This window comes from Pan paniscus, chromosome 13 (assembly GCF_029289425.2).
Source record: "Pan paniscus chromosome 13, NHGRI_mPanPan1-v2.0_pri, whole genome shotgun sequence".
Lineage (NCBI taxonomy): Eukaryota > Metazoa > Chordata > Mammalia > Primates > Hominidae > Pan > Pan paniscus.
Window position 1 is genome coordinate 139,040,512 of NC_073262.2, and position 24,977 is coordinate 139,065,488.

The 24,977-nt window shown below is 38.6% G+C and overlaps 1 protein-coding gene across 2 annotated transcripts in view; it reads right to left on the reverse strand.

Moving 5' to 3' along the window:
- The window catches only part of IQCA1 (IQ motif containing with AAA domain 1), a 180,339-nt gene that overhangs the window by 86,098 nt on the left and 69,264 nt on the right, over positions 1-24,977 (reverse strand). For both annotated transcript variants that reach the window (XM_008965692.5, XM_003813118.6), the window contains exon 8: positions 4,632-4,754. In XM_008965692.5, the coding sequence (XP_008963940.1) occupies positions 4,632-4,754 (123 nt within the window). The remainder of the gene's footprint in view (positions 1-4,631; positions 4,755-24,977) is intronic.

The following is a 24,977-nucleotide window of genomic DNA, read 5'->3' on the forward strand; positions in this document are numbered from 1 at the left end:
GGCCTCAAGTGATCCTCCTGACCAAGCCTCCCAAAGTGCTGGGATTACAGGTGTGAGCCACTGGGCAGGACTACTGTGCTTTTGTGTTTTCTCTTCCACTAGCCCTGAGCTGAAGATGAACATCCCAGACTGTTCTGTTTTCTTCTGTCTTTCAGTATCTCAGTATGGAGGGGCTCCAGATGGATCCAAATAAGGAACTGTGAACGTTCATATTTTAAACATTAAACTGTTTCACCAAGTTTCTTGATGAAAAGATCAAATGCAGGCAAGATTATTAATCACAAGATACTTTATTCTAAAATGGTCTTGTGTACAATTACAGAGATCCACCATGACAATCCTGCTCTTTCTCACTCCACTAGCCCTGCAATAAATTGGAAATTCACACAGAAACACTGATTCATTGTGAAATTCAACCGAAACATTCAGCAGTTCTCACGACTTTTTTTGCACTTATAATAGATTTTTTCATATTTATGTTAATTTGTAACGATCTCATGGACGTGTAAAGCTTTTAGCTCTCTACCTGTGTGACATTTAGAAAATAACCTATTTTCCATTTAAAGAGGTTAGTTGAAATATTCAGATAGGATTATCCTATCTGATAATCCTATCTGAATATTTCAACTAACATATTAATATTTCAATTAAAACATGAGGTCTTTTCAAGTTTTCCAATTATGCATATAGAACTGGCAATTGATATGTGGTCTTGTCAAAATAGTGAAAGAACAATCATGCAGCTGGGCCCTGTGAGGGCTGGGATAAGCCAGCGTCCAGACAAGTTAGACACAACTATTTTCCTCTCTCTTCTCCCTTGCCGTCTAACCATGAGGAATTACAGTGCCTTTTGCTATAAGTCAAAATGTCAGTTCTCACAAAAGGATTTGAATAACTGGTCTCAGGAATGGTTTGAGGTACTCTAGGGTTGATACCAGAGTAAGACTTTTAAAAGTCTCTGGAAAGGGTAATCTGATCTCTAAGAAGTGTAGCAGTATAACTTAAATATATCAATTTTTATTAGAGATGACCATTTCTTCTTTTAATAATCACATTGTCACTATGCAGATCTGCATTTTTCATGAAAAACTTCATTTCTGATTCTGAAGGCGTTTTCCCTTCATTTGCAAGCATTTCATAAATGCTGATGTTCTCAAACTTTGCTTTTTGTTCAAAACTGTTCATCGTTAAGTGACTCTTTAATAGCTAGTTAATAAAATACTTTCACCCAACAAAGACCAGATTGTGTAGCTGGTAATTTCAGATTTACACGGAACAAGCTTCACTAACAGCGAATTTTTAATTTGCAAGTATAAAACTCCCTCGTGCATATTTAGAGGAAGAGATTCTTAGAATAAAATTGGAATGCTTCCAATTCTCTTTATTCTTAGGCACTTCTTCAAAATTGTCTTGCAGAGTAAGAGTATGATTTTTAAAATTAACTGTATTCAGGGGGCTTTTATTTTTTTCCAGAACAAGCTAGAACTTCTGGGGTATAGGCAGAACAATAGGGCCCTAGGTGGTCTCCCAGATCGGGTTCCCTGGAAACACTCAGATGGAGATGGATGTAGGTGGTCTACTGGGAACACCACCCAGAAGGAAGAGAGGGAGGGAAGCAGCCCTGGGCAGAGGGAGAAGCTAAGTTATGATGCAATTAATTGCAAGAGAGCTATCAGCTAATCCCAAAGGGAGCAACAGAAGCTGGGAGAACCCTTGGAGTTGTCCAGGCAAGGTGAGGGGGCTGGGCTTTGGTACTATCATGTGACTGTCCTTGGATGCACCTTCCCCAGAAGGGGTGTAATCTCGCTTGCAGTAGCTCCCTTAGACTGGAGCAATTCCTGGGGTGGGATTTAGCTGTGAGTGTCAGCACTGTCATGGGGGGAGCCAGGTGCTTGAGTGCCTTGGTCCTGAAAGGGGTATCCAAGGGGCCCAACTCAGCATCTACTGCCAGTGAATTGGGTTGTGCCCCAAATGAGCAGTAAGGGGTCTCTTCTTTTGTTCATTCAGTGAACATCAGTGGAACGTGGTTAAAGAAAGGGATGAAGACAAATGGAGGCAGATGGAAGAAACACTGCGGGTCACAGTGCAGGAGCTGAGCATGTGAAAGGAACCACTGCCTTCAGTCGGCCAGCCGCAGTCATGCCCGGAGCTTTGAACACAATGTTGGCTTTTATTTATTTATTTACTTATATATATATCTATATATAAAATATATATAATATAATATATATTATATTATATTATATTATATATAAATAATTTTGCGACAGAGTCTTACTCTATCACTGAGGCTGGAGTGCAGTGGCACATTATTGGCTCACTGCAATCTCCGCCTCCTGGGTTCAAGCAATTCTCCTGCCTCAGCCTCCTGAGTTGCTGGGATTACAGGCACCCACCACCACGCCTGGCTCATTTTTGTATTTTTGTAGAGATGGGGTTTCACCATATTGGTCAAGCTGGTCTTGAACTCCTGAACTCAGGTGATCTGCCTGCCTTGGCCTCCCAAAGTGCTGGGATTGCAGGTATGTATTTTTAGTAGAGATGGGGTTTCACCATGTTGGCCAGGCTGGTCTCGAACTCCTGACCTCAGGTGATCTGCCTGCCTCGGCCTCCCAAAGTGCTGGGATTACAGGCATGAGCCACCATGCCCAGCCAAAACGTTGGCTTTTGTTACCATTGCCTACATCGTGCCAGATTTGGGTGCTGTGATTTTATGTTTACCATTACCCTTTCTCCCTTGCTCGTAACTTCTAACTCAAGTAGCTCGTCTTGCTTGACTGCACAGGCTATCCCTTTTCTCTCTCACTGTTACCTGGCACCAGGGTTCCCAGACACAGTCTGCCAGACCCTCGGAGCTGCTCCTCCCACACAGAAGTTTGCGAGTCTGTGTGCTGGTCAGAACCATCCTTGTAACATGAGGAGCACGACTGTGGCTGTCTGAGCTGGAGCTGGGTCACTGCCTCTCAACAGTCACTGTGGATCATAACCTCTACCAATCCACTCTGAAGAGCTGATGCAGACTGGAGTCACAGCAGGATCATGATCTTTTTTTTTTTTTAATATTACTTTAAGTTCTGGGATACATGTGCAGAACGTACAGGTTTGTTACATAGGTATACATGTGCCATGGTGGTTTACTGCACCTATCAACCCGTCATCTAGGTTTTAAGCCCCGAATGCATTAGGTATTTGTCCTAATGCTCTCTCTCCCCTTGCCCCCCATCCCCCAACAGGCCCCTGTGTGTGATGTTCCCCTCCCTGTGCCCATGTGTTCTCATTGTTCAACTCCCACTTATGAGTGAGAACATGTGGTGTTTGGTTTTCTGTTCCCGTGTTAGTTTGCTGAGGATGATAGTTTTCAGCTTCATTCATGTACCTGCAAAAGACATGAACTCATTCTTTTTTATGGCTGCATAGTATTCCATGGTGTATATGTGCCACATTTTCTTTATCCAGTCTATCACTGATGGGCATTTGGGTTGGTTCCAAGTCTTTGCTATTGTAAATAGTGCTGCAATGAACACACGTGTGCATGTGTCTTTATAGAATGATTTATAATCCTTTGGGTATATACCAGTAATGGGATTGCTGGGTCAAATGGTATTTCTGGTTCTAGGTCCTTGAGGAATCGCCACACTGTCTTCCACAATGGTTGAACTAATTTACACTCTCACCAACAGTGTAAAAGTGTTCCTATTTCTCCACAGCCTTGCCAGCTTCTGTTGTTTCCAGACTTTTTAATAATCACCATTCTAATTGGCATGAGATAGTATCTCATTGTGGTTTTGATTTGCATTTCTCTAATGACCGGTGATAATGAGCTTCTTTTCATATGTTTGTTGGCTGCATAAATGTCTTTAAGAATCCACTCTTCAGAGCTGATTCCGACTGGATTTTGGTCAGCCATGAAGTGGTATCTGACTGCAACACACTCTACTTCAAACATAGTCATGTTTTAGGATGAGGCCATCTTCAAGCCTGAGATCCGTTTCTCATAGAAAGAGTTTATGCTGAAAGCATATGGGCCCTAAGAGTTCACTTCTCCTGCAGGCTTCACCATGAAGACCCCCCCAGTTATTGGCAAGTTCATTCCACCTCCGCTTCCAACCCCCCTACACGACGGAAGGACGGGCCCAATGTGACACTCTGTGAACTCTGATTTCCTTTGGTAACAAATACTTCTGTTAAAATATATCCAGATGTCAGTGCTAGATGATAAATTTGAATGAACACATTTTGGTTAAATTAGTATGATTATTTTGACTTTTCAGTGTTTACTTGGTTTGTTAAGCATTTTTACTTCTCTCTACCATTGAGGAAAGACAAGTGGGATAATTTATTTTGAGGAAGGAAAACTCAAAGCTATCATGTACGTGAAAAAACATGTGAGGTATCTGAGTTGTTGAAACCACGATTGATCCTAATTGATACTTACAAGTTATAGAAAATGTGGCAATGGATTGCCGATCAATATTTAAAAACTGAAAACCTGTTGGTAGATAACATGGTTTCTCTAGGAAACAAACGGCTGCACTCCCAACAGATCTGTAAATATCTCATTGACTCAAAGCAAAGAAGTCAATAAAAAGAAAATGAAACCAAATTTCTAAAATTTCATATAAATATTTTACCTTATTTTTCTCCTTTGTTCCTTTCTTTTGTTTTTTGGCTTTCTTGGGTTGTTTTTCCTTTTTCTTCTTCTTCTTTTTGTTTTTTTCTTCTTCCTCTTGGTTTGCAATGATATCCTCAATAACCTAGTGAAAACCAAAATAATCATACCATTTTCATAGATCCCTATCAAGAGGAGGACTGTTTTCCCTGTCTGAAAGGAAGTTTTTGTGCTGGTCAGTATCACCTCTCTGCCTGGCCCTGGACCCTGCAGGCCGACCCCTTCTGGGGCATGGTGGGGCTCCTCCCTACCATCTACCCTTAGCTGGATTCATGAACAGGGGGCAGCAGCCTCAATGTAGATGGAGAGAGAGTCTCGACATTTCTGAGCCCAGTTCCTTCCCTAATTCCACCCACTCCAGCTCCTGGAGGTTCCACAAACTCTAGGGGAGGTCATAGCTTCCTCAACGTCTCAGCAACAGCTGGATGTGCCAGCCCTGCCCACAGCTCGTCAAAATCCAGGGGGAGGATGCCACTGCTTCCTGCTAGGCTCCAATGGCAACAGCCACTCTTGCAATAACTTTCATTTTCATGAGTTGGTTTCTTTCACCAGTGATTTAATTTATATCCCCTACAGTGACAAAAGACCTTTTATCCTCCTAAATTATAAAATATTTGTTAAAAAGTATCCAGTTCACATAGGATTAGCACCACTGGAGAATTATTATAGATTTGTTAAAAAAACATATAATTCAGTTCAATACAACAGTGTTCACTGAGCACTCACTCACTGCCATAGAGAGCTGTGAATTCCAGGAGATATAAAGGTGACAATGACAGGACATGCTTCCTGTTTGGCCCCCGGGGCTCTGCTCATGACTTGTCATGTGGCCAAGACAAGCTGCATAAGCTCTTTGAGACTCAGTTTCCTCAGCTCTAAAATGGAGCCAGCATCTCCGTACATAGCACTTAGGATCCACCAGGCATGCTTCTGAGAGTCTCACAGAGACAGACTCCTTTGCTGCTACACCAGACGCACGGGGGTTGCTGTTGTTGCCCTGTTTTATGGATGAGGGAACTGGGACACATACAGTGCAGTATCCCAGCCAGGGACACACAGCTAGTGAGTAGCTGAGCTGGGATTCAGCACGTGCTTAACCAGGATGAATTTCATAATGTAGGGAGAAAAGAGGCATGATGTATAAGAACACATGTCAACTTACTCCACTGTACAAAATGCACAGAGTGAAACCAACAATCCATACTCCAGTCTCAGGTACATACACATGTAGTCCAAGTACAAAGGAATGTAAGGGAATGACAAACTCCAAATTAAGTACAGCCGTTGCCTTTGAAGATGGAGCAATTAAAAAATTGGGGGTGGGGAGACAAGGGCTAATATCGTTTTATCCTAGTGTGGAGAAAGGCGAGAGGTGAAGCATGTGTTGTGAACATATTTGGCCATGCAAAAATGATCTTTTCCCAGCCTAGGCAACATGATGAAACCCCATGTCTACACAAAAATACAAAACATTAGCCAGGCGTGGTGGTGCACACCTGTATTCCCAGCTATCTGGGAGGCTGAGGTGGGAGGATTACCTGAGCCTGGAAGGTAGAGGCTGCTGTGAGCTATGATCCAGCCACTGCCCTCCAGCCTGGGTGACAGAGTGAGATCTTGCCTCAAAAAACAAAACAAAACAGACAAAGGCTCACCTTGACTCATAGAATCAAGGTGTGGCTGCCCAGGTCTTCATTGTACTGGAGCACTTGTAACACAGACATTGTTTGGACCTTAGAAACTGTAAAACTTTTCTGCTTTCTCTTGCGGGCATCTAGTGCTATAAATTTCCCTCTACACATTGCTTTGAATGTGTCCCACAGATTCTGGTATTTTGTGTCTTTGTTCTTGTTGGTTTCAAAGAACATCTTTATTTCTGCCTTCATTTTGTTATGTACCCAGTAGTAATTCAGGAGCAGGTTGTTCAGTTAAAATTAACACCCTAACATCACAATTAAAAGAACTAGAGAAGCAAGAGCAAACACATTCAAAAGCTAGCAGCAGGCAAGAAATAACTGAGATCAGAGCAGAACTGAAGGAAATAGAGACACAAAAAACCCTTTAAAAAATCAATGAATCCACGAACTGGTTTTTTGAAAAGATCAACTAAATTGATAGACCGCTAGCAAGACTAATAAAGAAGAAAAGAGAGAAGAATCAAATAGATGCAATAAAAAATGTTAAAGGGGATATCACCACCGACCCCACAGAAATACAAACTACCATCAGAGAATACTATAAACACCTTTACGCAAATAAACTAGAAAATCTAGAAGAAATGGATAAATTCCTCGACACATACACCCTCCCAAGACCAAACCAGGGAGAAGTTGAATCTCTGAATAGACCAATAACAGGCTCTGAAATTGAGGCAATAATTAATAGCTTACCAACCAAAAAAAGTCCAGGACCAGATGGATTCACAGCCGAATTCTACCAGAGGTACAAGGAGGAGCTGGTACCATTCCTTCTGAAACTATTCTAATCAATAGAAAAAGAGGGAATCCTCCCTAACTCATTTTATGAGGCCAGCATTATCTTGATACCAAAGCCTGGCAGAGACACAACAAAAAAAGAGAATTTTAGACCAATATCCTTGATGAACATTGATGTAAAAATCCTCAATAAAATACTGGCAAACCGAATCCAGCAGCACATCAAAAAGCTTATCCACCATGATCAAGTGGGCTTCATCCCTGGGATGCAAGGCTGGTTCAACATACGTAAATCAATAAACATAATCCAGCATATAAACAGAACCAATGACAAAAGGCCTTTGACAAAATTCAACAACGCTCATGCTAAAAACTCTCAATAAATTAGGTATCGATGGGACGTATCTCAAAATAATAAGAGCTATCTATGACAAACCCACAGCCAATATCATACTGAATGAGCAAAAACTGGAAGCATTCCCTTTGAAAACGGGCACAAGACAGGGATGCCCTCTCTCACCACTCATATTCAACATAGTATTGGAAGTTCTGGCCAGGGCAATCAGGCAGGAGAAGGAAATAAAGGGTATTCAATTAGGAAAAGAGGAAGTCAAATTGTCCCTGTTTGCAGATGAAATGATTGTATATCTAGAAAACCCCATCATCTCAGCCCAAAATCTCCTTAAGCTGATAGGCAACTTCAGCAAAGTCTCAGGATACAAAATCAATGTGCAAAAATCACAAGCATTCTTATACACCAATAACAAACAGAGAGCCAAATCATGAGTGAACTCCCATTCACAATTGCTTCAAAGAGAATAAAATATCTAGGAATCCAACTTACAAGGGATGTGAAGGACCTCTTCAAGGAGAACTACAAACCACTGCTCAATGAAATAAAAGAGGATACAAACAAATGGAAGAACATTCCATGCTCATGAGTAGGAAGAATCAATATTGTGAAAATGGCCATACTGCCCAAGGTAATTTATAGATTCAATGTCATCCCCATCAAGCTACCAATGACTTTCTTCACAGAATTAGAAAAAACTACTTTAAAGTTCATATGGAACCAAAAAGGAGCCCGCATCGCCAAGTCAATCCTAAGCCAAAAGAACAAAGCTGGAGGCACCACACTACCTGACTTCAAACTGTACTACAAGGCTACAGTAACCAAAACAGCATGGTACTGATACCAAAACAGAGACATAGACCAGTGGAACAGAACAGAGCCCTCAGAAATAATGCTGCATATCTACAACCATCTGATCTTTGACAAACCTGAAAAAACAAGAAATGGGGAAAGGATTCCCTATTTAATAAATGGTGCTGGGAAAACTGGCTAGCCATATGTAGAAAGCTGAAACTGGATCCCTTCCTTACACCTTATACAAAAATCAATTCAAGATGGATTAAAGACTTAAACGTTAGACCTAAAACCATAAAAACCCTAGAAGCAAACCTAGGCAATACCATTCAGGACATAGGCACGGGCAAGGACTTCATGTCTAAAACACTAAAAGCAATGGCAACAAAAGCCAAAAATGACAAATGGGATCTAATTAAACTAAAGAGCTTCTGCACAGCAAAAGAAACTACCATCAGAGTGAACAGGCAACCTACAGAATGGGAGAAAATTTTTGCAATCTACTCATCTGACAAAGGGCTAATATCCAGAATCTACAATGAACTCAAACAAATTTACAAGAAAAAAAAAACAACGCCATCAACAAGTGGGCAAAGGATATGAACAGACACTTCTCAAAAGAAGACATTTATGCAGCCAAAAAACACATGAAAACATGCTCATCATCACTGGCCATCTGAGAAATGCAAATCAAAACCACAGTGAGATACCATCTCACACCAGTTAGAATGGCGATCATTAAAAAGTCAGGAAACAACAGGTGCTGGAGAGGATGTGGAGAAATAGGAATACTTTTACACTGTTGGTGGGAGTGTAAACTAGTTCAACCATTGTGGAAGTCAGTGTGGCGATTCCTCAGGGATCTAGAACCAGAAATACTATTTGACCCAGCCATCCCATTACTGGGTATATACCCAAAGGATTATAAATCATGCTGCTATAAAGACACATGCACACGTATGTTTATTGTGGCACTATTCACCATAGCAAAGACTTGGAACCAACCCAAATGTCCAACAACGATAGACTGTATTAAGAAAATGTGGCACATATACACCATGGAATACTATGCAGCCATAAAAAACGATGAGTTCATGTCCATTTTAGGGACATGGATGAAGCTGGAAACCATCATTCTGAGCAAACTATCGCAAGGACAAAAAACCAAACACCACATGTTCTCGCTCATAGGTGGGAACTGAACAATGAGAACACATGGACACAGGAAGGGGAACATCACACACCCGGGCCTGTTGTGGGGTGGGGGAGGGGGGAGGGATAGCATTTGGAGATATACCTAATGTTAAATCATGAGTTACTGGGTGCAGCACACCAACATGGCACACGTATACATATGTAACTAACCTGCACGTTGTGCGCATGTACCCTAAAACTTAAAGTGTAAAAAAAAACTTTCAGAACTGTAAAGACTTAAAAAAAAAGTCTGATATATAATTATGAGCAGCTGAAAAGATGAAATCCTTATTTGTGGAGTATACATTTCACTGTGGCCTTATCAGTTAAGCCTTTTAAAGTCTTACCAATTATATGGTTTATTTCATCTCTCTCCTTTTATAGTTTATTAGTTTAAATTTTTGAGTATTACATTTTCATGGTTCACAATTCAAAAGTTATGAAAGAGTAATTATACATAAATACAGTGAAAGGTTTCCTCCCCATACTGTTAACTAGCCAAGAAGATCCACTCTCTTTTTATTTTTATTTTTTATTAAGGCATAATTGACAAAAATTTAATATATATACAGTATACAACATGATGTTTTGATACATGTACACATTGTGGAATGATTAAGTCAAGCTAACTAACATGTCCATCACCTTACATACTTAGCATTTTTTGTGTGTGATGAGAACATTTACAATCTATTCTCTTAGCAATTAAAAATATACAATATAATATTGTTAATTATAGTCATCATGCTGGACAATACATCTCCAGAACTTTTTCCTCCTGTCTAACGGAAACTCTGTACCCTTTGACCAACATCTCTCCATTCCCTGATCTTCCCCTCCCACCCTTGGTAATCACTATTCTACTCTCTGCTTCTGTAAGTTAAATTGTTTTTTTAGATTTTATTTATAAGTGAGATCATGCAGTATTTGTCTTTCTGTGCCTGGCTTATTTCACTTAGCATAATGTCCTCCGGGTTCATGCATGTTGTCACAAATGACAGAAATTTCCTTCTTTTTTAAAGCTGAATAGTGTTCCATTGGGTATATATAATACATTATGTTTATCCGTTCATCTATTGAAGAACACTGAGGTTGCTTCCACATCTTGGCTTTTGTGAGCGATGCTGCAATGAACATGGTAGTGCAGACATCTCTTTGACACACTGATTTCATTTCCTTTGGATACATACTCAGTAGTGGGATTGCTGGATCATATAGTTCTATTTTTCATTTTTTGAGGAACTTCCACACTGTTTTCCATAATGGCTGTGTTAATTTACATTCCCACCAACAGTGTACAAGGGTCCCCTTCTCTCACATCCTTGCCAACATTTGTTGTCTTTTGTCTTTTTGATAACAGCCATCCTAAGTGTGAGGTAATATCTCATTGTTTAATTTGCGTATGTCTGTTGCATTCAGCATTTTTCCATATACATGTTGACCATTTGTATGTCTTCTTTTGAGAAATGTCTATTCATGTCCTTTGCCCAATTTTAAATTAGGTTGTTTTCTTGCTATAGCAGTCTTTAAATTCTTTATATATTTTAGAAATTAACGCCTTATCAGATGTATGGTTTGCAAATATTTTCTCCCAATTCATAGGTTGACTCTTCTCTTTTGTTTCCTTGCTGTGCAGAAGTTTTTTAGTTTGGTGCAATCCCATTTATCTATTTTTACTTTTGTTGCCTGTGCTTTTGGGGTCATATCCAGAAAATCACTGCCCAGATCAATGTCATGGAGATTTCCCCTATGTTTTCTTACAGTAGTTTTATAGCTTCTGGTCTTTTGTTCATGGCTTTCACTCATTTTGAGTTGATTTGTGTATATGGTGTGAGATAAGGGTTTAATTTCCTTGTTCTGCATGTGGATATATAGTTTTCTCACACCATTTATCAAAGAGACTTATCCTTCTTCCATTGTGTGTTCTTGACACCTTTGTTGAAAATCAATTTGCTGTAGTGTGTGGATTTATTTCTGGGCTCTCTCTTCTATTCCACTGATCTTTATGTCTGTTTTTATGCCAGTATCATGCTGTTTTGCTTTCTGTTGCTTTGTAATATATTTGGAAATCAGGAAGTGTGATGTCTCTAGCTTTGTTCTTTTAGCCCAAGATTTCATTGGATATTTGAGGTGTTTTGTGGTTCCACATAAATTTTAGAATTGCCTTTTCTATTTCTGTGAAAAAGTGTCACTGAAATTTTGATTGTCATTACATTGAATCTATAGATCACTTTGGGTAATATGTTCATTTTTACAACATTAATTCTTCCAATTCATGAGTACAGGATATCTTTCTATTTATTTGTGTCCTCTTAAAATTCTTTCATCAATGTTTTGCATGTTTTGTAGGTTTCAATACACAGATCCTTCACCTCCTTGGTTAAATTTATACCTAAATTAAAAGAATGTTACTATAAATGGGATTGTTTTCTTGATTTCTTTTTCAGAGAGTTCACTGTTAGTGTATAGAAATGCTACTGATCTTTTGTATGCTGATTTTGTATCTTGCAACTTTACTAAATTTGTTTGTCAGTTCTAATAGTATTTTTAGTGGAGTCTCTGGGGTTTTCCTTTTTCTTTTTCAAAATTTTTAAAAATTTAATACAGACAGGGTCTTGCTATGTTGCCCAGGCTCTTCTCGAAAACCTGTGCGAAAGTGATCCTCCCACTTCAGCCTCCCAAAGTGCTGGGATTACAGGCATGAGCCACTGTGCCCGGCCTCTGGATTTTTCTATATGCGAGATCAAAAACAGGCAATTTCACTTCTTCCCTACCTATTTGGATGCCTTCTATTTCTTATTCTTGCCTAATTGCTCTGGCTAGGACTTCTGTACTAGGTTGAATAAAAGTGGCAAGAGTGGGCATCCTTATCTTGTGCAGAGCTTAGAGGAAAAACTCAGATTTTCACTATTGAGTATGATTTTAGCTGTGGGCTTTTCGTATATAGTCTTTATGGTGTTAAGTTCCTTCTCTGCATAATTTGTTGAGTTTTTATCATGAAAGCGTTTTGAATTTTGCCAAATACTTTTTCTGCATCTATTAAAATGATCATATGATTTTTATCCCTCATTCTGTTAATGTGGTATATTATACTGATTGATTTGGATAGGTTGAACCACTCTTGTGTCCCAAGGATAAATCCTGTTTGGTCATGGTGAATGATTCTTTTAATGTGCTCTTGAATTTGGTTTGCTAGTATTTTGTTGAGGGTTTCTGCATCTATGTTCATCATGAACATTGGCTTATAATTTTCTTTTCTCTCAGTATCTTGCCTGGTTTTGGTATTAGGTTTATGCTGGCCTCATAAATGAATTTGGAAGTATTTATTTCTCTTCAATTTTTGGGAAGAATTTAAGAAGCATTGGTATTAGTTCTTTACATGTTTGGTAGAATTCACACAAGAAGCCATTTTATCCTGGGCCTTTCTTTATTGGAAGGGTTTTGATTACTGATTCAATTTCTCTACTCACTATGATTTTCTATTTTTTCATGATTAGTCCTGTTGTTGTATAATAATTTATCCATTTCTTCTAGGCTAATGAATTTGCTGGTATATAATTATTCATAATAGTCTCATGATCTTTTGTATTTCTATGGTATCAGTTGTAATGTATCCTCTTTCATTTTTAATTTTATTTGTGTGACTCTTTTCTCTCCTAGTCTAGTTAACAGCCTGTCAATTTTATCTTTCACAAAACCAACTCTTAGTTTACCTTTTCTGTTGTTTTTTTGAGGCTCCATTTCATTTATTTTTGTTCTTATCTTTATTTCTTTCCTCTGCTAATTTTGTACTTAATAATAGTTTGTTTTTCTTTTTCTAGTTCCTTGAGGCATAATGTTAGGTGGTTTGAGATCTTTCTTCTTTTATGGTGTAGGCATTTATTGCTAGAAATTTCCCTCTTAGTACTGCTTTTGTTGCATCTCATAGGTTTTAGTATGTTGTGTTTCCATTTTTATTGGTTTCAAGACATTTTAAAATTTGCCTTTAAATTTCTTCTTTGATCCATTGGTTGTTTAGGAGCATGTTGTTAATTTCTAACTATTTGTGAAATTTCAAAGATTTTTCCTTTTATTGTTCCTGGTTTCACACCATTGCAGTCTGAAAAGATATACTTCATATGATTTTGATCTTCCTAAATTTGTTAAGGCTTGTTTTGTGGCTGAATATATGATTTGTCATGGGGAATGTTCTATGTGCATTTGAAAGGAATGTATATTCTGCTGCTGTTGGATCAAATGTTCTGTATATGTCTATTAGGTCCATTTGGTCTAAAGTGTAGTTCAAGTTCATTGTTTCCTTATTGATTTTATGTTTGAATGATCTGTTCATTGTTGAAAGTAAGGTACTGAAATTCCCTACTATTATTGTATTATAATCTGTCTCTCCCTTCAGATCTATTAATATTTGCTTTTCATATTTATATGCTCTGATGTTTGGTACATATATATTTGCAATTGTTATATCCTATTGATGAACTCATCTCTTTATAATTATATAATGATCTTATTTGCCCTTTTTACAGTTTTTGACTTAAAGTATATTTTGTCTGACATGATTATAGTTACCCCTGCTTTCTTTTGGATTCAATTTACATGGAATATCTTTTTCTATCCCTTCACCTTCATTCTATATGTGTCCTTAAAGGTAAAGTTAATCTCTTGTATGCAGCATATAGTTGGGTAATTTTAAAAAAATCCATTCAGCCATGCTATGTCTTTTGATTGGAGAATTTAATTCATTTACATTTGAGATAATTATTGACAGGAAGAACTTATTGCTGCCACTTTATTACTTTCTGATTGTCTTGTAGATCCTTCTTTCATTTTGTTCTGTTATTATTTTCCTGATTTCATTAACTAGTTTATTTGTATTGTCTTGTAATTTGCTGAGCTTCTTTAGAATACTTATTTTGAATTCTCTGTCATGTAATTCATGGATCTCCAATTCTTTAGGGTCAGTTACTGAAAGTTTATTGTGTTCCGTTGGGGGTATCATGTTTCCCTCATTCTTCATATAGTCTTATAAATGAGTCTGCAAATTTCAAGAAGTAGTCACCTCTTCCAGACTTTATGGACTGGCTTTGGTAAGGAAAGACCTTCATCTGTGGGCAGCAGGGTCAGGGGACAGAGGCATGCTGGGGGCACTGTAGCATCAGGTCTGGTGTTGTGAGGTACCAAGTGTTGGGGTATGTGGTGGCTCCAAATCTGGGGGAGCGTTCAGTCTTGCCATTTCAGGCAGCTGGAGTCTGTGATGTTGGCACCTGCTTAGTCCTTTGTGGCTGGGGCCAGCTGCAGGTGCACATGTGGCAGTGCGGGCCAGCAGCTTGCATATGCATAATTGCAGAGGCCAGCTGCAGGCCATCAACACCATCTGCATGCATGGGCAGCTTTAGGCTGAGCTGGAGGGGTGCATGCACATGTAGCTACAGGGACCAGCTTTGGGAACAAGCACAGTGTGGGGATAGTTGCTGGAGGGCATGGCCAACTGGTTATGCTCATCTAGTTGTGGGGGCCAGGCTAGCAGCTACTGCAATAGCCTGGCTACAGGAGTCAGCCTTGGGTGCATGCAGTGGTGGGGTTGGAGTCTGAGGTAGGGGGCTCCAAGGCTGTTTTCTGGCATGCATGCAGTAGCTGCTCTGGGTCCCTGGCCCAGAGAACCTGTGGAGGCAGTAGCTGGGGTGGTTTCAAGGAGATGTGGTGATTTAGGCACCTAGGGAACACAAGGGCCACTTGGGTGGGTCGGTGGGCTGTGCTCACTGTGGCAGGAGCAGTCATGTGGCTCTGGGTGGCTCCAGTGGGGGACAGGTAGGAGACTCAGGCACCTGGAGACTGTGAAGGTGAAAAGAAATGCAGTGTCCTCAGTGGTGAAAGCTGAAGGGGGTCCCCTGCTTCTGTGCAGGCAGTTGGTTTCCTCAGCTATGAAAACTGTAGGATCCTCTGCAGAATATGCTGTTGGGGTTCATGATAACAAACCCTGAGGGGTCCTCTGTGGTGAAAGCTGCAGGTGGTTGTGTGGTGGTCTTGAGTTCCTCAGCAGGGCTGTTGAGTTCCTCAGCAGGGGTCTGCTGGAGTCCTGGGCTAAGCAGGCCACTGGGGTTTGTGGTGACTTCCAGTGCATGGCTGATCATAATACACTTGCTAAAAAGTCAACCCAAATACTTTGGATATGCTTCTAAAGACATTTAATATACATATATGCAAATATACATATAATACACACACACACACACACACACACACAGAGCACACTGGCATTGTTGTGTTATGTTTGCCAATTGTATAGGTGAAAAGTAATATGTCATTGAAGTTGTCTCTTTTTTAAACCAATACAAAATTTATTTTACCTGCACTCTTCAGTTATAGCAAAATCTTCCAAGTGCACAGAGATGTACACATGTATACATACAAATGCACATTATAAACATCAACTTGTCATTTTATACAAATGTTAGCGTATTATACATACTGTTCTTGTTCTGCGTTTTTCACCTAATAATATATCTTGGCCATCTTTCCTTAGTGGTACATACAGAACTTCACGGTTCATTTTTCACAGGTGTATTGTAACAATATATTTGGCCATCCCCCTACCAAATAAGATTGAGGTTATTTCTAATAGTAATCTGCTACTACTAACATTGTTGCCATGAATAAATGCATGCAAATATCATTTTGCAGGTGGTGAACATATCTGCAGGATAAATTCCTTAAAGTGGAAATGCTGGATCAAGTGTATGCACATTTGTAATACTGTTAAACTTCCCACCATGGGTTGTGTCAATTTACCCTTCTGCCAGCAGTGTAGGAGAGGGCCTGTTTCCCCATATGCTTGTTGTCACAGTGCATCTTGTTTGCCAGTTGCATGGGTGGAAAATGTAGTCACTTTTGTTTTTTCAAGAAGCCAATATTGAATTTATTTTGCTCCTGCTCATCAACTTGAGCAAAATCTCCCGAAGTTAAAAGTGCACTTTACTGGCTATTAAGTCAGCCATCATTTTTTTGGCCTCAGGGCCAAATCTGGCCTGGTGCCTGTTTTCTCTTTTCAAAATATAATTTTATTGAAGCATATCATATACTCACCCATTTCAAGTGTGCAATTCAATAATTTTTCAGCAAGTATATCAAGTTGTGTTCCACTACCACAAATCAGTTTTAGAACATTTCTATCACCCCAATAAGATTCTCTCATTTCCATTAATTGCTAATCCCTTTTCTCTCTCCTTCCCAGGTGTATTAGTCCATTCTCATGCTGGTATGAAGAAATACCCAACACTGAGTAATTTATAAAGTAAAGAGGTTTACTTGACTCACAGTTCCACATGGCTGGGAAGGCCTCAGGAAACTTACAATCATGGTGGAAGGGGAAGCAAACACGTCCTTCTTCACATGGCAACAGGAGAGAAAAGTGCCGAGCAAAGGGGGAAAAGCCCCTTATAAAGTCATCAAATCTTGTGAGAACTCACTCACTGTCATGAGAACAGCATGAGGGTCACTGCCTGCATGATTCAATTACCTCCTAACAGGTCCATCCCACAACAAATGGGCATCATGGGAACTACAATTCAAGTTGAGATTTGGGTAGGGACACAACCAAAGCACATCACCAGGCAAGCACTAATCTACTTTCTGTGTCTACAGGTTTACTTTTTCTAGACATTTCATATAAATGGAATAACAAAATACATTGTCCATCGTGTCTGGCTTCTTTCACGTTGCATAATGTTGCAGTATGGCATAATGCTTTAAGTTCATCCATGTTGTAGCATATATCAGTTGTGTGTTCCTTTTTAATTGCCAAATAATATAAAGTTGCATGGATATACCATATTTTACCTATCTATTCCCCAGTTGATACGTATTTAAGTTGTTTCAAATTTTTGGCAATTATGAGTAATGCTGCTATGAACATTCATGTACAAATGTTTTTGTGTGGATATATGTTTTCATTTCTTTTGGACAGAGTCCTAAGAGAAGAATTGCTAGGTCCTTTGGTAAATTTATGTTTAACTTTTTAAGAAATTGGCATGATGTTTTCCAAAGTGGCAACATTTTACATTCCCACTAGCAATGTATGAGGGTTCCCTTTTCTCCACATCTTCAGCATTTGTAATTGTCTTTTTTTTGTATCCATCCTCATGGGTGTGAAATAGCATTACATTTCCATTTTAATTTTCATTACCCTAATGACGAATAATGTTGAACATCTTTTCATGTTCTTACTAGCCATCCATACATCTTCCTTTGTGAATTGTATGTTCAAATCTTTTGCCTGTTTTTTGACTGAATTGTTTGTCTTCTTATTGAGGTGTAAGAGTACTTTGTATTTTCTGGCTGTAAGTCCTTTAACAGGTAGGTATTCTGTAAATATTTTCTCCCAGTCTGTTACTTGTATTTTCATTTTCTTAATGGTATCTTTTGAAGTGCAAAAGTTTTGCATTTTGTTGAGGTTCAGTTGATCAATTTTGTTTGTCAGTGTAGTTTTAATTTGCATTTCTCTTATATGTGTGAGGTTGATCGTCTTTTCATATGTTGAACATCTTACGTTTTGAATTCATTTGAGTTTTCTTTTCTGAGCACTGTCTATTCATATCCTTTTGCTGTTTTTTGTATTGGGTTGTTATTCTTTTTCTTGTAGAGCTGTAGGAGTTCCTTACATATGAGAAGAAAGGACTGTTGTCTGTGATACCCATCACAAATAATTCTCTCAGGGTGTCATCTGTCATTTCCCTTACTCAGGGTCATTGTTTCCATGTAGGAGTAAAACAATTTTGTGTGTGTGGTTGAATTTATCAATTTTTTTCTGCTATGATTTCTGGGTTTGTACCATAATTAGAAAGATCTTTCCCATTCTGAGGTTATGACATATTTCTTTCTTAGCTTCTTCTAGTCCTTTTGTGTTTTGTTTTGTTTTATACGTAAGTGTTTGATCCATTTGGATCATTCCAAAGTAAAGTATAAAGACTTGGGAATTTAATTTTCTTTTTTCTTAGATGACAACCTGGCTCTTCTTATACCATTTATTTCCTTTTTTCCTTTCACATTTGAGATGCTGTCTTTATTATAAATTTCCGTATGTATTTGGGTCTATTTCTTGATTTTCTGTTCTTTTCCATTGATGTGCCTTTTTAGTCTTTTGTCTGTGCCAATGGGCTCCTAAGAATATGTTTTCATACCTGGCAAAGCTAGTTCCTCCTCACTATGCTTCATTTTCAGAATTCCACTGGTTATTCTTGGTTATTTGCTTTCTACTTAAAGTTTAGTTTGGTCATCCTCCCTGCCTCCTCCCCGCCAATGCCCCAATATAATGCTATTGGTATTTTCATTTGGATCATATTATGTTTATAGATGATGTTTAGGAGTCAAGGTATGTATGGTGTGAGCATTCCTACCTACGAGCACGATATGCTTTTCCATTTCTTCGCATCCCTCAGGAGTGTTGTAAGCTTTTCTTCACGTAGAATGTACATTTATCATTAAGCTTATTCCTGGGCATTTCACCTTTGCATTGTTGCTGTTGTAAACGGTCTCTTACATTACATTTTCTAGCTAGCTACTGTTTGGATGCACAACAGCGATTGCTTTCTGCATGTTAATTTTGTAATCCCCCCATCTTGCTTCTCATATTATTTAAAGTAGTTTTTTAGTTTATTCTCTTTGCTTCTTTGCTCTTTAGTTTATTCTCTTTGCTTTTCTAAGTATTGAACATATGTGCAAAAGGTGATCATTTGCCTCTTCTGTTCCCCTTTAGAACACTAGAAAGGGGATATATTGTTTAGTAGTTCCTACAGGATAATGGTAAATAATAGTGGTGATGATGGCCATTCTTGAATTTTTCCTGACATTCACTAGTGGAAATGTTTCTAGTGAATTTCTTTAAGCATGACACTGGGTTTTGAATTAAGAAATATTTTATAATGTTCAACAAGTATCCATCTATTCCAATTTTGTAGAGTTCTATTTTTAAATATCAAGAATGGATGCTAAATTTGTAAAATGCCCTTGCAGCCTCCATAGTGAGGAGCTTATGGTTTTCCCTTTTGGATTTTTTAATACGATGCAGTGCATTCATAGACATCCTTAACCCAAACCATGCTTGAATCCTGGAATAATCACCACTTGTGGTGTTTTACTAATTTAATGTGGTGCTGGTTTTAGTGTGCTAACACGTTAGTTAAAATGTTTGTGTTAATACTCATAAGGGAGACTGATCTGTGTCTTTTTTTGTGTTCAGTCTTTTTTGGGGGTTTTGATTCAATGTTATGCTCATTTCATAAAAAGTATTTGTATTATTTTTGTTTCATTAATATATATTTCACCTTGAATGTATATTGTTATAATGACAATGCTTGGCCTATTCTCTATTCATACTATGACTACAATGACTACTATTACTGCTACTGTCAACGTTAGTAACAACTGCTACGATTTTCTGAAGGGTTTCAATATGCCAAGCTCTGTTCTAAGTACCTCACGTGTATTGTCTCATCTAATTATTACCTCAGTGCAGGGAGGTAGACGTTGCTAGTAATCTCCATTTATAGATGAGAAAACTGAATCGGGGTGTGGGGGGATGAAGCTTGTCTAAGGTTGCAGGTCTAGTGTGTGGGGGAACTGTGATTTGTAATCACCATGCCGTTCTGACTCTTCAATCATCTGTCTGTCAAGGCTAAGCTGCTTTGTGGTCTCCTCTGTTCTCTTTCAATGTGTTAACGAGACATTCTCAATTTTCTTTTGACTAGTATTTTTTAATGTTTCTCATGGCAATTTAGATGTTCTACCAACATTCTTAATCCTATAATCGCTACCTTTCTAACTGAACATAAAATGTGTCTGGATGCTTGCCATGGACTTTCAAGACACAACTTGTGCCTGGCAATTTAGCTGGCGGGACAACACCTAAACACATAAAAAAAGTGAAACAACCCCAAATCAAAATGACAATCACTCAAGGCAGGGCTTGACAAACTGCCAAATAATAGGGTCAATATTTAGTGCTCATGGAATTCAGTGGAGGAGGGAGGAGTCCTCTAGAGGGCTGAGGCAGCCTTTGGGAGCAGAGGCTGGTTTCTGATGGAGAAGTGAAGAAAGAGCAATTCCTGTGTGCTTAACTCTGAGGGCTCTTGGAGGGGAGCACAGGGACACAGGGAGGCTGACAGCAGGGTCAGTCATGCTGAAGTCCTGAAACCCTGAGCTAAAGCCTGTATTTTACTGCTGCGGAGAACTTCATGTTACTTAACGAATTCCCTGTTAAAGAACATCAGGCTGTTTTCTTCTTTGTCAATGCAATAAACAAGGCAGACGTGAACAACATCCATGGCAGGGGTCAGCAAATTATGGCACATGGGCCGGCTCTGGCCGGCCGCCTGCCCATTTTTGAAATGAAGTGTGATTGGAACACAGCCATGCCCATCATTTACATGTTGTCTATGGCTTCTCTGATGCCTGTATTAGTCCATTCTCACATTGCTATAAAGAACTGCCTGAGACTGGGTAATTTATAAAGAAAAAGGGTTTAATTGACTCACAGTTCCACATGGCTGGGGAGGCATCAGGAAACTTACAATCATGGTGGAAGGGAAAGCAAGCATGTCTTACGTGGTGGTAGGAGAGAGAAAAAGAGAGAGCACAAAGGGGAAAATGCCCCCTTACAAAACCATCAGATCTTGTGAGAACTCAGGATCACAAGAACAGTCTGGGGGAAACCACCCCAATCAGGTCTCTCCCTTGACATGTGGGGATTTGAGATGAGATTTGGGTGGGGACACAGACAAAGCATATTAATGCCATATTGGTAGAGTTGAGTAGTGCCAGCAGAGAATGTATGTGCCACAGCCTAAAATATTTACTGTTTGTCCTTTTACAAAAAAAGGATGTTGACCTCTGGCCTATGACAACTTCTGTTATTATTATTTATTTAGTATAAATTCCTCAAAGAGCATTTATGAGCCAAAGCACATACACATGAAAAGTTTTGATATTTGTTTGATCCACGTCACTTAAAAATGTCATGCTAATTTACATATCCAGTAGCAATGTATGAGAGTGACTTTTTCCCATATGCACACCAACTCCAGTCATTACAATGACTTAAAATTTTTACCAGTCCTATAGGTGAAAAGAGATATGGCAACGTTACTTTATACATGTAATTGCCAGTGAGTTTTAAAAATTTTTCTTGTGTTAAATTCCTGTTTATATTCTTTGCTTTTTTATCAGGGTGTTCCAATTTTTGTTATTATTTTCCGAGAAATATTTATATATGAAAAATACCCATTGTCATATATGTTGCAAATGTTTTTCCTCAGTTATCATATACCTTGAACTTCATTTGTGATTTTTTTTGGCCATTTTGCTATTTGAGTTTTGTGTAGTTAAGTATATGAGCAGATTCTCTTCATGGTATTTGCCTATGGTGACATGTTTATGAAATTTTTCTCCAATTCAAACAATTTCTTTAGTAATTTGTGGTTTAACATTTTTACATGTAAATATTTAATTCATCTGAAATTTGTTTTGTATAATAAGGAAGGCTCTACTTGATTTTGCCAAATGGTGAGCCAGTTATTATTTATTAAATAATATTATTAGTCTGTCCTTCCCCATTTATTTGGAATGTCATCAGTATACTACTGAATTCTGATATATGTACCTGACTAAGTTTCTGAGCACACTATTTTAAAGTCAGACTCCTTGAGTATGAACCTCAGCTCCACAACTAATTTGGCCAAATTTTTGATCTTCATAGTTTGGAAGAATTAAATGAGTTGACTTATATAAAGTGCTTGCATGGTACCTGGCACAGAATATTTGTCCAACAAATGTTATCTGTTATTTTTGTTGTTATCTGTCTATTCATTTTCCAACATTGTGGTATTTTGGCTACTTTATATCTTTATAATTTGTTTTATATCAATATGGAAAGTTCCCTATTACAGCTTTTTTAAAAAATTTATTATTATTATACTTTAACTTTTAGGGTACACGTGCACAATGTGCAGGTTAGTTACATATGTATACATGTGCCATGCTGGTGTGCTGCACCCACTAACTCGTCATCTAGCATTAGGTATATCTCCCAATGCTATCCCTCCCCCCTCCCCCCACCCCACAACAGTCCCCAGAGTGTGATGTTCCCCTTTCTCTGTCCATGTGTTCTCATTGTTCAATTCCCACCTATCAGTGAGAATATGCGGTGTTTGGTTTTTTGTTCTTGCGATAGTTTACTGAGAATGATGATTTCCAATTTCATCCATGTCCCTACAAAGGACATGAACTCATCATTTTTTATGGCTGCATAGTATTCCATGGTGTATATGTACCACATTTTCTTAATCCAGTCTATCATTGTTGGACATTTGGGTTGGTTCCAAGTCTTTGCTATTGTGAATAATGCCACAATAAACATACGTGTGCATGTGTCTTTATAGCAGCATGATTTATAGTCCTTTGGGTATATACCCAGTAATGGGATGGCTGGGTCAAATGGCATTTCTAGTTCTAGATCCCTGCGGAATCGCCACACTGACTTCCACAATGGTTGAACTAGTTTACAGTCCCACCAACAGTGTAAAAGTGTTCCTATTTCTCCACATCCTCTCCAGCACCTGTTGTTGCCTGACTTTTTAATGATTGCCATTCTAACTGGTGTGAGATGGTATCTCATTGTGGTTTTGATTTGCATTTCTCTGATGGCCAGTGATGCTGAGCATTTTTTCATGTGTTTTTTGGCTGCATAAATGTCTTCTTTTGAGAAGTGTCTGTTCATGTCCTTTGCCACTTTTTGATGGGGTCGTTTGTTTTTTTCTTGTAAATTTGTTTGAGTTCATTGTAGATTCTGGATATTAGCCCTTTGTCAGATGAGTAGGTTGCGAAAATTTTCTCCCATTCTGTAGGTTGCCTGTTCACTCTGGTGGTAGTTTCTTTTGCTGTGCAGAAGCTCTTTAGTTTAATTAGATCCCATTTGTCCATTTTGGCTTTGGTTGCCATTGCTTTTAGTGTTTTAGACATGAAGTCCTTCCCCATGCCTATGTCCTGAATGGTACTGCCTAGGTTTTCTTCTAGGGTTTTTATGGTTTTAGATCTAACGTTTAAGTCTTTAATCCATCTTGAATTGATTTTTGTATAAGGTGTAAGGAAGGGATCCAGTTTCAGCTTTCTACATATGGCTAGCCAGTTTTCCCAGCACCATTTATTAAAAAGGGAATCCTTTCCCCATTGCTTGTTTTTCTCAGGTTTGTCAAAGATCAGATAGTTGTAGATATGCGGTGTTATTTCTGAGGGCTCTGTTCTGTTCCATTGATCTATATCTCTGTTTTGGTACCAGTACCATGCTGTTTTGGTTACTGTAGCCTTGTAGTATAGTTTGAAGTCAGGTAGCGTGATGCCTCCAGCTTTGTTCTTTTGGCTTAGGATTGACTTGGTGATGCGGGCTCTTTTTTGGTTCCATATGAACTTTAAAGTAGTTTTTTCCAATTCTGTGAAGAAAGTCATTGGTAGCTTGATGGGGATGGCATTGAATCTGTAAATTACTTTGGGCAGTATGGCCATTTTCACGATATTGATTCTTCCTACCCATGAGCATGGAATGTTCTTCCATTTGTTTGTATCCTCTTTTATTTCCTTGAGCAGTGGTTTATAGTTCTCCTTGAAGAGGTCCTTCACATCCCTTGTAAGTTAACAAGGATACCCAGGAATTGAACTCAGCTCTGTACCAAGTGGACCTAATAGACATCTACAGAACTCTCCACCCCAAATCAACAGAATATACATTTTTTTCAGCACCACACCACACCTATTCCAAAACTGACCACATACTTGGAAGTAAAGCTCTCCTCAGCGAACGTAAAAGAACAGAAATTATAACAAACTATCTCTCAGACCACAGTGCAATCAAACTAGAACTCAGGATTAAGAATCTCACTCAAAACCACTCAACTGCATGGAAACTGAACAACCTGCTCCTGAATGACTACTGGGTACATAACGAAATGAAGGCAGAAATAAAGATGTTCTTTGAAACCAACGAGAACAAAGACAGAACATACCAGAATCTCTGGGACGCATTCAAAGCAGTGTGTAGAGGGAAATTTATAGCACTAAATGCCCACAAGAGAAAGCAGGAAAGATCCAAAATTGACACCCTAACATCACAATTAAAAGAACTAGAAAAGCAAGAGCAAACACATTCAAAAGCTAGCAGAAGGCAAGAAATAACTAAAATCAGAGCAGAACTGAAGGAAATAGAGACACAAAAAACCCTTGAAAACATTAATGAATCCAGGAGCTGTTTTTTTGAAAGGATCAACAAAATTGATAGACCTCTAGCAGACTATTATAGCTTTTTAAAAAATCTTTTGGGATATTTCCATGCATTCATTCTTCAGATACTTGAAAATAATTATGTCAATAACAACTTGTTTTGATTTTAATTGGAATTGCATTAACTTCATAGAATAATAAAAAGATAGTGTGTATTTGTACTTTTTGAGTCTTTTTATCCAGATAAATAATTGTTCAGTCTATGATTCAAGTCTTC